This window comes from Nilaparvata lugens, chromosome 9 (genome assembly GCF_014356525.2).
Source record: "Nilaparvata lugens isolate BPH chromosome 9, ASM1435652v1, whole genome shotgun sequence".
Classification (NCBI taxonomy): domain Eukaryota; kingdom Metazoa; phylum Arthropoda; class Insecta; order Hemiptera; family Delphacidae; genus Nilaparvata; species Nilaparvata lugens.
Genome location: NC_052512.1, coordinates 12,735,503 through 12,751,876, shown reverse-complemented (window position 1 = coordinate 12,751,876; position 16,374 = coordinate 12,735,503). Strand labels below are relative to the sequence as shown.

Sequence of the window (16,374 nt, the reverse complement as noted above, 5' to 3'; positions counted from 1 at the left end):
AATGTATGTTGAAACTGCTTTTCTAAATGGTAAAGTTATGTCAGAAATATATGTAAATCAACCTGATGATAATGAAGATGGTACTGATAAGGTATGTAATTAGAGAAATCTTTGTACGGTCTCAGGCATGGTATGAGTGTTTTGATGGTTTTATTAGACATATTGGTTTTGAAAGAAGCAAGCATGATTACTGTTTATATGTTATGGATAAGGATAACGTAAAGATTTACTTCATTATGTTTGTAGATGATATCTTGATTTGTGGCTCTGACAAACAAGAGATAGATAATGTCAAACAATTACTGTCAAATAGATTCAGGATGAAAGATATGGGTAAAGTAAAAAACTATTTGGGGATTAATATTGAGTATGACTACAATGAAATGAAACTGAATCAAACTTCATATATTGAACAATTGGGAAAGAAGTATAACATTGTCAATTTCAAACTGTATAGTACTCCTATGGAAGCTAATCTCAAATTAGAGAAAGCAGATGAAAATACTGATTCAAAGTACAGAAATTTAATTGGTGCTCTGTTGTATATAAGTTCAGGTACAAAACCAGATATAAGTTACAGTGTGAACTATTTGAGTCGATTCCAAAACTGTTGTAATGAAACTCATTTCAAATATGCATTGAGAGTTTTGAAATATCTTTATTTGACTAAGAATCAAAGTCTTACTTTTAATACGAATAATGAAAATGATGATTTGGATTGTTTTGATGATGCCGATTGGGCAGGAGATTCTGTAGATAGAAAGTCAACTACTGATTACATTATTAGGTTATATGGAAACATTGTATTCTGGAAATCAAAGAAACAAGGTAGTGTAACTAAATCATAACTAAATCATTACGTTTGTTGAATATGTAGCTTTGTCTGAAGCAGTAACTGAATTGAAATTGGTGATTGAGTTAGTTAGTATTTTTCAAGATGTTGAAAAACCAGTTAAAATCTATGAATCGACAATTCTGGTGCTGTGGCCATAGCCAAGTATGGTAATTTTACTAAAAATTCATAATATATTGAAGTACATTATCATTTTGTACACGAAAATGTTTCTAATGGAACTGTAGAAATTGTGAAGGTTAGTTCTGAAGATAACATAGCCGATATCATAACAAAGGCTCTTACTCATGTAACTTTCAAATAATTCAAGAAGTTGATTAATTTAGTGGATTAGTAATTTGATAAAATTTTTTGATGAATATTAATTTTGTATTCTCTTTGTATTCTGAATATTTCTTTTGTAATTGATATCATTGTATTTGTTTGATTACTATATAAATGTAAGGAGGGGTATTAGATTTGTATATCAAGTATCGATACTGAACGTTGTAATATCGATAAGTCGTATCATACATTTATATCGAATGTGTACTATCAATTGTTGTTGTTCCAAGCAAGATGGCAACCAAGAAATTCTTATGTTGTAATGCTCCTAAAGTTTTTGCTTTTTCTAAATGTTTTTCCAAATAAATAGTGATGAAAAGTTGAATAGTGTTTATTTCAATTTCCAACAACATGTTCTCTGAATTCCAAAATGAATACTATCCTTATAACAGCAGTACATCAATTGAGTATAAAACATTTGATGAATATGCACCATTGGTTGTTATAGACTGTAGTAAGCAAAATTAACTATTGAAATCTGGTGCAATAGACAAAGTTGACATTGGAAACAACAAACAATTTTTCAGAAAAAACCAGTGCCTACTGTTTAATCCTCTATGATAATGAGTTTGAATATACACCACTGAGCAGAACAGTAAAAAGAGTATTATAAATTTGAAAAAATCTTCTATGAAATAACAAAAAATTTGGTTAAAAACTAGACAATATTCAAATCAAAAGTATTAATCTCCCAACCACTTCCACACTCTACAAATGTATCAATATTCTACCTTCAGTATCATCCCATTGATTTATCATTAATTTGTAGAATTGTTCTTGTCTTCCCATAGAATGATCTCCAACCATTTTCTTCAAATTTAATTTTAAAGCATTTTATATTATTATTTGATTTATCAGCTTCTTTCAAAGCACAAGATATTCAAATACTGACTGTGATGATATAGTGTCAAATTTGCACCATCTATATGAGCTTAGATTTTTCAAATTAATTTATTTCATTAAAGTTGAATAATGTTCTTGGTCTGGGTAACCAAACCTACATTTTTTTCTGGGTTTACTCACCTACATCTACAATTTCTTCCTGGGTGTACTCACCTAAACCTAAGATTTTTCACCTATATTTATTACATTTTTTTCATATCATTCTTCAAAAGAGATTCCAGAAGAAAGTGAGAATTGTTGGATTAAGTTTGGATCAGTCATATACTTCCACTCTTTTTCATTATTGAGATTGATGTTTGGTATGGAAGTTGCAGCTAATGGTATGCATTGTAAAAAATGGAAAAAATTCTGAATCAAATTTTTGATATCAACATTAATAATCACTATTATTATCTCTATCATACAAATATCGACCAAATTTATCAACACTCCTGATCTATTTTTATAATAAATGTTTAATACAACCTGAGGTGAGTTTTCAAGTAGTTCAAACTTAGCTGGTTAAAGACAGAGGGTCATCCCCCCCACAGGGGGGGGGGGTTTAGTGCTGAGGTTGGTGTTCTTAAGAAAGGGAGCTGTGCTAGGTCTCAACATAAAAATATCATTAGAGATTCTGAGTGCTTGTTGCTGAGTTTCAGAACAAGTTGAGTTAGGATCCCTTGACAAATGGATTTACTGAAAAAAAAAATATTCTTGTAGCTTTTTAATGGTTTCTTAGTTATTCAAGAAATTGGATCTAATTTTTCCATAAGATCCTTATTTTCTGTGCAATCTTGACAAATGGGGTGTCGATGGATTCGTTATTAGATTTACTGGAAAAAGTTAATCTTGTAAATTTTTTGTAAAATTAACGGTTTCTTAGTTATTAAAGAAATTGAAAAAAAGCTTGATCTACTTTTCCCATGAGATCCTTATTTTCTGTCCAATCTTGACAAATGGTGTGTCAATGGATTCATTATTAGATTTACTGGAAAAAGTAATTCTTGTAATTTTTTTGTAAAATTAACGGTTTCTTAGTTATTCAAGAAATAAAAAAAGCTGGATCTAGTTTTTTCCAAAAAAGTGGGAATGAGGGTCTTCATTTGAGATTTATTGTGAGATTAGGGGTATGCCTAGGTTAAGTTAGTTCAGATTACATTGGATTGGGCAAGGTTAGAACCAAGAATCAGATTTCGGGCAGATTTGGGGGCAGCTTTGAGCCAGCTTTTCTTCAGTACTCTCACTTTACCCCTACTGCGGCTTGTAAAGTGCATCGCTGAAAACAGCCGTCACCTGTCAGATATTGTTTTTAAACATTAATTTTATAAAATTGTAAGATAATGTGAATATTGTTCTGTAAATAAATGTTTTTTATGCACAGGTAACGACATATTACTTTTTTGAAAACCGTTCATCCTTTCTGCCGCACTTTGTATGATGAATCATGCTACTCTTACTGGTAATAATTTTTAACGCTAGAACGTAAGTTGAATTTTGTTTTGTTAAACACATGAATAAAGGAATCTGAATCTGAATCGGGTTCCTCATTTTGTTGAAAATATTATCGCTTTGCTTGTTTTGCAGGTGTGATAGACATCTTTCCGGGAGCAAAGCTGAACAATGGATCCTTGACTGTGATGACACTAACACACAATCTAGCAAAAACAAATAAAAATAGAAAGATGTCCGAGCAGGAGTGGGAAAAAATCACCAAATTGGTGAGTGATGAGGAAAATTGATTGTATTGGCAAGATATAAAAATATGCAACGCCAGTGTCAAGGACTGCAGAAAGAGGTCTATAGTGAGGTCCACGTTATAATGGCAGTGTTTGATTAGTAATGGTATTGCTATCCTTGTCTATCATTCAACAAAGCGGATAGCGCTATCTCTTTCTCGCTTTGCTCTGTTGCCAGATCGTCTTTTAACGATGTAGAATTAATAATTAATTAACAAAATATGTCATCTAAATTATGAAAATGCATGATGAAAAATCTGGTGTGGTACACTCACACAACTTTCCTTGCTCATATTTGAAACTACGATCAGACTTCTGTATATGGTGTATATATAATTGTTTTCAAAGTACTTTTTCTTTGTGTGAATGTGAAATTCGATGATTTTTTTAGTCGTCATTTTTTTAAAGTCGTCAAAACAGCTGTTCTACAGATGAAATATCTCGACTATGTGTTCTTTTTATGAACTGCGCTACCTACCTACCTCATGCACGAGAAGGAGGTTACTAAGTCCATTTCCCAAGGATGGGGTGGACCCCCCATTGGTTTCCCAGAAAGGAAACTCATGCCAGTTGATAGAGCTGATAAATAACTATACAGGGTATGAATTTGAAAAAAATCGGTCAAGTTATTTTGAGAAATCGTGAAAAACATGGTTTTTCAGTAATTATCCGCCATTTTTCTCAAGAATATTACGGAGCTCCTGCAATTTTCCAAGGAAAGAACTCATGTCATTTGATAGGGCCTATGAATAGCTATCCATGGTTTAAATTTGAAGAAAATCGTTAAAGCCATTTTCGAGAAAACCGTGAAAACCCTGGTTTTTTGGTCATTATCCGCCATTTTTCTCAAGAATATTACGGAGCTCCTGAAATTTTCCCAGAAATGAGACTTATGCCAGATGATAGGGCTTATAATAGCTATCCATGGTATAAATTTGAAGAAAATCGTTGGAGCCGTTTTCGAAAAAAAACGGTGAAAAACATGGATTTTTAGTCATTATCCGCCATTTTTCTCAAGAATATTACGGAGCTCCTGAAATTTTCCCAGAAATGAGACTTATGCCAGATGATAGGGCTTATAAATAGCTATCCATGGTATAAATTTGAAGAAAATCGTTGGAGCCGTTTTCGAGAAAACGGTGAAAAACATGGATTTTTAGTCATTATCCGCCATTTTTCTCAAGAATATTACGGAGCTCCTGAAATTTTCCCAGGAATGAGACTTATGCCAGTTGATAGGGCTTATAAATAGCTATCCATGATATAAATTTGAAGAAAATCGTTAGAGCCATTTTCGAGAAAAACGTGAAAAACATGGTTTTTTAGTAATTATCCGCCATTTTTTCCGCCATCTTGAATTGAATTTTATTGAATTTCTTATTGTCGGGTCCTCATGGTATAGGGACCTTAAGTTTAAAATTTCAAGTCGATCGGTTAATTAGGAATGGAGTTATCGTGTTCACAGACATACACACACACACACATACACACATACACACACACAGACCAACACCCAAAAATCATGTTTTTGGACTCAGGGGACCTTGAAACGTATAGAAAATTTGAAATTTGGGTACCTTAATTTTTTTTGGAAAGCAATACTTTCCTTACCTATGGTAGTAGGGCAAGGAAAGTAAAAATATAATTTCCTGCTTAATAAAATATAATTGGTTATTTTAAACGAGAATGAACCGTTAGGCTAGTTACATACACATCGATTTTGGTCGTACGATATTTTACCGTCCTTATAAATTCTATTAGATTGAACAGATGATTTCAAACATATGATGTTTGCCAGTTCCGTTTAATCTGATAGAATTCATAGTGACGGTAAAATATCGTACGACCAAAAATCGATGTGTATGTAACTAGCCTTAATATTGCATCAATAAACCTGTATCAGCTACCGTCTATAGAAGGCATTGACAAGACAGAGGATTTTCTCCTATTTTTCTCCATTGCCATTATAAGGTGGACCTCACAATAGATTTTTTGAACACTCATATAACTACAAAACAGTTTGAATTTCAAGTGAATGCCCATCAGTCTTTACCAGGGGCGGATCCAGTAGAAGAAGCTGTCATTTTGATACAGAAATTCAACTAGAGTCCACAAAATTGGTGTAGAGTAGGCTTCAAAATTTCCCAAGACTAACTCTTAAAATCGGCGTTTTATGCATTATCTCAACGTTTATGATTCTGGTAGCCTATATTGAGAGGAAAATATAGCTGAGGGAAATAAAGATAGGAAAGGGAGAGTTCTGCTACTGACGTCCAGTCATGGACGTGATTGCAGTGATCTCCTTGATAAAAGATTAAAAAATAAATTTGATGTCCAATGTTTTTTCAAGCCAAGTGCATCAATTAATGCAGTTGTAGAGTCAGCTAGGGAACAAACTAAAGATTTTGATGAAAATGACTATCTAATTGTACTGGGTGGCTCAAATAATATAAATGAACCTAACTTGAATCATCTTCCTCAAGTAACAGAAAAAATCAAGGAAATTGTGCCACTCAGCAAAAAAACAAACTTAATAATAAGTACTATTCCTAATAGGTTTGATAGGCCAGAATTAAATGAAGCAATCAACTCGACAAACAAATCAATCCATAATACAATCAACAGCCTAAAAAATAAGAATTCTAAACAACTGGGGATTTGTTTTCTAAATGAAAGGCTGAAAAGACATAACTTCACTAATCATGGGTTGCATCTAAATCGATCTGGCAAAGTAATCTTTTGTAATAGATTGGCAGAGCTGATTGAAAGCCGTTTGCAATCCTCTGGTTTAAAAACAGTCAAAAAAACAAATAACGATTTTTTAGTAAATTGGCTCAAAACAGGGAAAGGGAAATAGCTACAAATGCTAGAGATAGAGTAGCACAAGATGGTAAGGTCTTTAGTATTTATCATCAAAATATTCAGTATCTTCGCAACAAAATTGACAGATTAGAAGTATTTCTTAAACAGGAGGATCCTGATATTGTTATTTTCACAGAGCATGGCTTAAAAATAAAGGAAATAAATCAAGTTAGGATTCCAGGCTATTCACTGAGATCAGAATTTTGTAGAATAGCTCATAGAAGTGGTGGTGTATGTATATTCACTAGCAATGCTAAACATACCAAACTTATGAACTGGATTTTGTTAAGAGATTTTCTGTTGAGATGGATTTAGAGGTGACGGGACTAAGGTTAAAAATTGATGATCGATTTGAGGTAGCAGTGTTAGGTATCTATAGGTCACCAAATGGATACTGGCAAAAATTTTGTGAGCTGCTCCATACACTTTTGGAAATTACAACCGCTCGTTTCACAAATGTTATAGTAGTAGGAGATTTCAATACCGATTTTGCCAGGCAGGATAAAATGACAGAGGACATTAGAGATATTATTAATATGAATAATTTAGAAATTAAGGTCCACGAATATACAAGAGTAACTCGAACTTCACAGACAATTATTGATAATATCCTCACAAATATAGAAGGGTGTAATGTCAGGTTAGGTAGCTCAGATCTGTCAGATCATAACTATCAAATTTTAGATGTTAAGCTGCAGGGCCAGAATCCCAGCAGAAAAAAAACTTTTGTGAAAGAAATTCAGCAATATGAGCTAGGAAATATAAATTGTTTGAAGCAGGAACTGCTTCAAGAAAATTGGAGTAGTGTTTATAACAGTTGTAACCTAAATTACAAATATAAGCAATTCATTGATACTCTAAGATTTCACATTAGTGTATGCTGTCCAATAAAAAAAGTCAAAGTAAAAAGTAAATTAAACAAAGTAGATGAATGGATAACTGAAGATATTCTTACTCAAAGAAATATTGTTAGGGAAGCTTATGAGGAATTTAAATTAGTGAGGGATGTTCCGAGTGAAGTCAAATACAAATGTCTAAAGAAAAACTATGCAAAAGAAGTGAGGAAAGCTAAGTGTAAGAAAACAGCTGAAATATTAACAACTAGTACCAATTTTAACTCTGCTGTTTGGGAGGTAATTAATAGAAATAGGAGAGCAGCTCAAAAAGATACAGTTACTAATGTCCCTAGGATAATCGATGAACATGGAATTTATATGGATGATAGTATAGACATTTGTAACTTTTTCAATAAGTATTATCAACAGGTTGCATATAATCTCCAAAAGTCACTGAACACTAATACTTATAATACAACTACATTAAATGCTGAGCCAATTGAAAAGGTATTTAAATTTCATCCATTATCAAGAGATGAGTTGTCAAGAATAATAAAAAATTTGAATAACAAAAAAACAGTAGGATTGGATGGGGTCTCAAGCAAAATTTTAAAAGAATGTGAAAATGAATTACTGGACCCTTTATTGCATCTCCTTAATACTTCACTAGAGCAGGGTATTTTCCCTGATGATCTGAAACAAGGAAAAATTTTGCCAATTTTCAAGAGCGGTGATTCTGAAAGAGTTGAAAATTATAGACCCATTAGTATTCTAAATGTAATAAGTAAAATTTTTGAAAGAGTAGTTTTAAATAGGCTATTGATGCACCTGGAAGAAATTAATTTCATATGTGATGAACAGCATGGGTTCCAGAAAGGGAAATCTACTAAGACTGCAATAGTATCCCTTGTTGAAAGACTAATAGATGATTTGTCCAAAGCTTTTGATTGTGTGAACCATAGAATATTATTGGAAATACTTAAAACTGTAGGTGTGAATGGTATAGAACTAAAATGGTTTGAATCATATCTCATAGGTAGAAACCAGTGTGTTGAGCTTACCAAGGTGGATGGGAATGAAATAGTAAAAATTAAATCTCAAAAACTGGAGGTCCAGGCTGGAGTACCTCAAGGCTCAACTCTGGGTCCCTTACTGTTTCTGTTGTATGTGAACCAATTACCAAAAGAGTTAAAAGATCACAGAGCTCTGTTGTTTGCTGATGACACGTCGCTTATCTTTAACAATTATTTATTAGATAGTCTAGAAATAAATGCTTTTACTGGAGTACAGTCAATTGTCCAATTCTTGAAGCAAAGGCAATTAACAATAAATAGTAAGAAATGTCAATTCCTACAATTCAAAAGTAAATATAATTCAGTAGAGGATAGAGAAATAAATGTGTTTGTAGAGGAAAATGAATTAGACCAAGAAGAGAAAGTAGCATTCTTGGGAATTTTATTGGATAGGAAATTAACATGGCATCCTTACATTGAGAGGATATGTAATAAGATATCATCTGGAGTATTTGTCCTGCGGCAGCTTGCTAGGCTGAATGATAAAAAACTACTGTTAACTGCTTACCATGGACTTATACTATCTCATATTAGGTATGCTATTTTAGTATGGGGTAATTCATCTCAACAAAATATGGACAGGGTGTTTAAGATTCAAAAGAAGGCACTCAGATGTATAGAGAAAGTGAATAGGTTAGACTCTTGTAGGCCTTTATTTAAAAGCTTGGTCTATTAACTGTGCCATCTTTGTATGTATATGAAGTTGTAATGCATGTGAAAACGAGTGGTGTGATCCAGAATTCAGATGTTCATGAGTATAATACGCGAAACAGAGCAGATTATCATATAATGGGTCACAATAGTAGGTTATTTGAACAAAAACCAGATTATATTGGTAGGAAATTTTATAACAAGCTACCTCAAATCTTGAAAAGTAATGATGATTTGAAGATTTTCAAAAAACAAATTAAAAAATATTTAGTTGATAGAGCTTTTTATAGTGTACAAGAATTCCTTTCAAACCTAAACTAGGTTGAACTACTTAGTGTTAGAATTATTATGTAATAACATGACTTGTCTTATACTCCATGACTGGAGTCTTTAGGAGGAAGCAAAATCAAATGAAAAATTCAGACCTCACCTATATAGCAAGGCGAGCTTGTTGGTTTCATTTCTGGCTGATAAGGCGATCTATCTCTATTCAAATAAAGTTTTATTCACAAATTTAATACAGATATTCGCTGTGGCTACAGTTACGGTAACTGTAACTCCAGTTCGCGTTCCGGTAAACATTTGCGCATGTGCGGCTACCGCTATTTACATGTTTATTGTGGTGGTTTTTGGTCACATGGTTATGATTTCTAAGTAACCTATCGTTTCAATGTTTCAATCATGAAGTTTACATCCTTCAAGGATTTAAAAAAATATAGTAGTGAGGAAGAAAAATGAAGGATGAGCTTCTTTATTATGAATTGTAGTACAAATGTACTCATGGTGGTATAATGAAAAGTAAGTCCAAGTCGACTAAAAAAGTAAGTTTAAGGAAAAAGCTATATGAAGAGCCTTTAAATAAATCATTATTCATTATAGACCTAAGCTATTTATTACCTAAACTCCCGATTTTTTTTTTTGGTTGGTTAGAGGGGGGTGTAGGGCGGTTCTGTACCCGAAACCCCGAAAGATAGATTAGGAAACAACTTCAGAAGTGATACTTTCAGTTTCAGTTGGTGTTCAATTTTCAGCTGCTCTAATATAATTATGCTCTATTCAGATATGCCACACCATACATCCGCATATATACGCATTAAGCTCACCTTTTCTAAATACATCATTGTAATGCGTATATGGATATATAATAATAGGCATTACAATGCTGTATTTAGACAAGGTAAGCTCCGGTAATGAGTGCTGTGACAAACGAAGTTTGTTGGCGCATGCGCAAACGAAGTCATAACTTTACTAGAACGCGAACTGGAGTTACGGTTACCATAACTGTAGCCACTGCGAATAATAGTCAGAGTGGCAAATAGAAAAACAGCACTAACTGTCTATCATGGCTATTTCATGTCTCACATCAGATACAGTATCTTATTCTGGGGCAGCAACCAGACAAACCTTCAGAATATGTTTCGTAAGCAAAAGAAAGCAATCAGGGTTATAAAGGGAGCCGAATCTAGGGTTTCTTGTAGGCCAATTTTCAAAAAACTCAAATTATTAACAATTCCAGCTCTTTATTTTCTGGATATTGCATCTTTTGTTTACAGTAGTAAGCAGAAATTCATGGAAGATAACATTTCACACAGATACCCCACAATACAAAGATGTTTACCCTCCAGTACCCCACTCATAGACTTTTGCTCTTGGAGGGGGGACCACATTATGATGGGCTTAAAATTTTCAATTGTTTGACGGACGAACTTAAGAGTGTTGACAGTCTAGGTAAATTTTATACAGCTCTCAAAGATACTCTTGACTGAATGCTGCCCGTATTCATTAAGAGAATGAATGCCCGTACATGCTGCTCGTATTCATTATATCTTCTCATTGAAATCCTAGAAATCAGAAATTATCCAGACGATTTTGTAAAATGAAACACTTTTCCTCAATTGAGGGAAACCATATATTTGACATGTCATACACCGTTTGAGCTGTGCTCATCAAGTGCGGTTTTATACGATGAAATAACAACAACAACAATAATCCTTTCCTTTCCTTTTTCCTTCGTCCTGGTACCCCCAGAAGAAGGGAGTTTATTATAGAAAATATAACAAACAAAAATGAAAAATACACTTATAAAAAGAAATCTTACAAACAAAACAAATAAAGAATAATAAAAAAGCAAGAATGACAAACGATAAGAAAATTCCTTTTCAGTGGAAAATTTCAAATGTTATAAACCAGACGAAATATAAATTCTCCAAAACCTTCTAAAGAAGGTTTGACTGGAGGAGTCAAGTTTTACATTATATTAAAAAAATAGTACATTGATATAATCAATCAGTGATCTCAAAATAATAATCTTCAATTCAAATCATATCAAAAGAAAAATAGTTGTCAATCTTGAGTAGAAAAAAGAAAATTAATTGATACATTGATAATAATTCATTTAATTGTATTGTGTAACAATATGAAGCAATAATATAATAATAATAATAATAATAATGAAAAGGTCTCCAAGTACCTTCCCTTGGTTGCTGATATCAAGGATGTCTGGATGCAAGAAAAGGTCACAATTGTTCCTGTCATTATCTCCATGGTTGGATTTGTAACTAGAAAAGTGTCAGCAAATCTTTGTCAGATGGGAATATCGAAACGTGTAAAATATGCCATGGAAAAAGCACAGCATCCACTGTGAGATCATTTTTGAACATTTCAGTTTAGTAATGCACCTAAGTCTTGCCAAAGGCCGACTTTGACTGCAATAAACACTCACTTGTCATGTGATGAATGAAATGATAATAATATTATTATTATTATTATCATTATTGTGTGATTCTTTTACAGTTTGTGATGGTGGCGCAGGACATTTGCATGAAGCTGAAAATGGCCAACTATTGGGCGGACTTTATCAACCCGTTCTCGGGTCTGCCCTACCTGAACGCCTACTATAACCCCAAGGTGACCGACTCGGACAAGCAGCTCGCGTCAGCCGGCTTCTCAGTGCGCCACGCCAACAACTGTCGCGTAATCGCCAAATCGGCCAAACCGAGCACCAGCAATGTTGTCGGTCAGTAAATGGTGTTACTTTTACACCCTTGCTTGTTTTTCAGTTTTTTAGTTCCGGGGGCGGAAAGGTGATGCTTTACTATAGTGAGGTACACGTTATAATGGCAGTGTTTGATTAGCAATGGTATTTCTATCCTTGTCTATCAAACAACAAAACGGATAGCGCTATCTCTTACTCGCTTTGCTCTGTTGCCAGATCGTCTTCTACAGTGTAGAATTAATAATCAATTAACAAAATATTTCTTCCTAATTATGAAAATTCATTATAATAAAATACAATTTATTTATTTATTTAATCATTCAGAATTACACAACTTACAGAAAAGTACCACAGGCTCATAAGCCCGAAACAGTTCTAATTCCAATTTATACAACAGTCCAAATGTAGCTAGGTTATGTGTCACTAAACACTCATCAATTACACACTCAATTTACAATTCAAAACTGACAAAAATCATTTTTAAATTGAAAAAATACTTGATTATACAATTGATTATTTTAAACGAGAATGAACAGTTAATATTACATTAATAAAGCTGTATCAGCTACCGTCTATAGAAGGCATTGACAAGACTGAGGATCGGCAACGTTGTTCTCCTATCTTTCCCCACTCCTACTATAAAGTGGAACTCACTATATGTTCCAGGGAGTACAGTCTGGGTCCTGTAGCTTCCCCTATCGGCGGAGGGCCACTAGACTTACAATACTACCCGTTCAAAAACATCCAACATTTTTGAAAGTGTATCTTCCCATAAGCAACGGATTCTCTTTTGTAGCTTCTCAAAAGCAACGTGTTGCTCCCATACACAAGAGCTTTAATATATCTTTCCATAAGCAACGGATGCTCTTTTGTATCTTTTCAATAGCAACATGTTGTATCCAAAAAGATTCACAAGGAGTGAAAATGTATCTTTCCATAAGCAACAGATGCTCTATTGTATCTTCTCGACAGCAACGTGCTGCATCCAAAAAGATACACAAGGAGTGAAAATGTATCTTTCCATAAGCAACAGATGCTCTTTTTTATCTTCTCGACAGCAACGTGCTGCATCCAAAAAGATACACAAGGAGTGAAAATGTATCTTTCCATAAGCAACAGATGCTCTTTTTTATCTTCTCGACAGCAACGTGTTGCATCCAAAAAGATACACAAGAAGCTTTAATGTATCTTTCCTCAAGCAACAGATGCTCTATTGTATCTTCTCAAAAGCAACGTGTTGCATCCAAAAAGATACACAAGAAGCTTTAATGTATCTTTCCTTAAGCAACAGATGCTCTATTGTATCTTCTCAAAAGCAACGTGTTGCATCCGAAAAGATACACATGGAGCTGGGTCCATTTAGAACAACACAGTTTACAGTCCGGGTCCTCTTGCCTACTGGCTTATGCTTGAAAATTTTGAGAGGAAGTCTATCAGCTGACATTCGTTCAACTTCTGTAGGTAGCTTCCTCTATCCAGGGATCTAGGGTCTCTGCAGCCGTGTTTTTGCAAAGCCGTGAATATTACCCCGCGAACCATACCTTTCCTATATGCCGTTTCAAAGTCACGGAGGCAAAGCTACGGGACGCCCACAGTATTTCCATAGCCACCTCTAACACAAGGTCCTGGCCTACGATATTGAAACGTCGTAGTGTAGGCATAGAATCTAATACATGATTGGTGAAAAAGATTTAAAAAAATACCAGCTGATCTTTTTCACCAATCATGAATTATTGATTCTAGGCCTACACTGCGACGTTGCAATATCGTAGGCCGGGGCCTTGAATTAGAGGTGGCTATGGTATTTCTCCACACTGCCAGACAAAAAAATGTTATTAGTGAATCTACAAACAGTGAGCTGAACCAGCCTCTTAGTGACCATGCTTGCCTATACTATTGTGATATGACCAAAATAGTACACCAGATCTCATTCATGACGGTTGTCATCTTCATGACAACATGCATGAAACGGAACCCGTCAGACTCACCTCAACTACATGCCAAGATGCCGTTTAGCAAGGACTCAGAAGAGAGTTATCCTTTCATTGCATTCAAACTGTTCAATAAGCAGGCACAGTGGGTCAAGGATAGTGGAAGTGATAGACAATTCCGAGCAGTTTTGAAATCTTTCTTGGTGGAACATCCATTATAAAGCCTGAGTGAATTTCTTGATTGTGAGATGACAGTTTTTTTTTTGACAGACAGACAAAAGATATTTATTAAAAAAAAAAATTCAATTTACAAAGCAAAAATCTTATGTACTCATTTTCAATATAAAACAACCTCATATATGAGTACACTAAGCCAAATAAATCTTTAGAAAATGGTCTGCATGGGCAGAAAATGCCTGTGCGCAAACCAGAGTTGCATATTACAAGTTTTACAGAGAGAAAGGAAACACTAATGTTGATGCATTCAGAATCTTATTGAATATTATTATTACATACAGTGAATAAATTATTGAATAGCTAAAAAAAAGATTAGTGTAATGGTGCATACAGAGTTCAAGAACAGTAGACAGGTTGTCACCACCAGCGAATTTATCAGTCAAGGTAGGTATTATAATTTGTTGTGATGATGTTTTTTTGCATTGTCCACTCCCAGCTGTATTAAAAATTTCTTCAAATTCAATTTAAATAAAGATTTCGAGACGGCCTGAAATACTATCTGATGTGGGAAGTGACGAGCAAAGTTATGATACAGAACACGTGAAATATAGAAGGAATTGGTTTGTGTAAGAGATCTCTGTATAGCTGTAATACCAGTGTTTATAGCAAATCGCGTTTGATGCATATGGCCCAAGGATGTTCATGTTGGAAAATAAATGTATTATACGTTTTTTTAATGAAAATTTTGAAATTTTTTAATTACATTTTTTTCTGATTATTACTTTTTGAGATATGAGCTCATAAAGTTCACATTTTTGGGACAGAACAATTCAAATTCGGTAAGAGATAAATCCATGAGATTCAGAGGATAAATTCTTCAAGGTATTGTTGATTTAACAAAACAAAAATGTTTTGAAAATATTAATTTTTAGAAAGTTATTCAATTTACTAAAAATGACCAAAAATAACTCAAAAAAATTTATTTTTGGTCATTTTTGGTAAATTGAATAACTTTATCAAAAATTGATATTTTCAGGAAATTTTTGTTTTATTCAATCATGAAGAATTTATCCACTAAATCTCATGGATTATCTCTTACCGAATTTTAAATGTTCTGTCCCAAAAATTTGAACTTTATGCGCGCATATCTCAAAAAAATGATCGAAAAAATGTTTTCCTGAGAAACATTTTGATAGCTTGATGATATACAAATCAAAAAAAACTATTAAAAATATTACCAGTAGAAAGTTTATTTTTAGCCTTTGCACAGCCTAAAATGCACTTTTCTGTGCATTTGGGTTGGCCCGGCCCACTTGGTCCTTATGGAAGCGCCGCCACTGGAACTAAACTAAAACTTGGTTAGGTCGAAAACTTAAACATCAAACTTTCCTCGTCTATTCATTGGAACTCTTATGTTTACAAATGGAATTGTTATTTTCAGGTGTTATCTATACATCTTCGCCTACTAACAGCCCGGTGGTCCAGGACGTTACTGCGTCTCAAATGATGTCTTTAAGAGATTTCGAAATTCGTTAGAAAGACTTGATTAAGTGAAATAGGTCTGTACTATATTGTGAGATATTAAGTTTAAACGTTAGAAAAATTGTATTGTTTCAAAAAGAGTCTTAGGAAACTTAATCAGAGAACATTATATTTGTTTGTTAACCGCCAGTAAAAAATCATAAATGTCACATGTATTCATTTCGAAATAATCCCGAATTATAGTTTTAAATTGGAGTTCCATAGAATTGATCAATGACTTGAATGTTGTAAAAGAGAATTTATTAAAATTGTCGATGAAGAATGTTTTTGTTGGTATTGATTAAGATGGAATAAGTATTTGCTTGTTTAATCAGTGCCACACTTGAGGCCGATTTCCGAGCTCGGGATTTAGCTAAGTTCTAGACTTTAAACAGCTGGGTTCAGAAAAACGGCTTTCCGAAACGGGACGTAGTCGTTGTTTTTATGATAATCTTCATTTTCTCATCACTATAAATATCGGGGCACCTAGCTTCGCTCATTATTTTTATTTATTGATAAACAGAACACAATTC

The 16,374-nt window shown here is 33.7% G+C and overlaps 1 protein-coding gene across 4 annotated transcripts in view; it reads left to right on the top strand.

The window, feature by feature from the left end:
• Positions 1-16,121, top strand: part of LOC111055573 (cobalamin trafficking protein CblD-like) — a 44,249-nt gene extending 28,128 nt beyond the window's left edge. For 3 of the 4 annotated variants that reach the window (XM_039435495.1, XM_039435496.1, XM_039435493.1), the window contains exons 4-6: positions 3,644-3,777; positions 12,011-12,233; positions 15,762-16,014. In XM_039435495.1, the coding sequence (XP_039291429.1) occupies positions 3,644-3,777; positions 12,011-12,233; positions 15,762-15,856 (452 nt within the window). In that variant the 3' untranslated portion in view covers positions 15,857-16,014. Of the gene's footprint in view, positions 1-3,643; positions 3,778-12,010; positions 12,234-15,761 lie in introns of all 4 variants that reach the window. The other variant, XM_039435494.1, reaches the window with a different exon arrangement.
• The last annotated feature ends 253 nt before the right edge of the window (positions 16,122-16,374 follow it).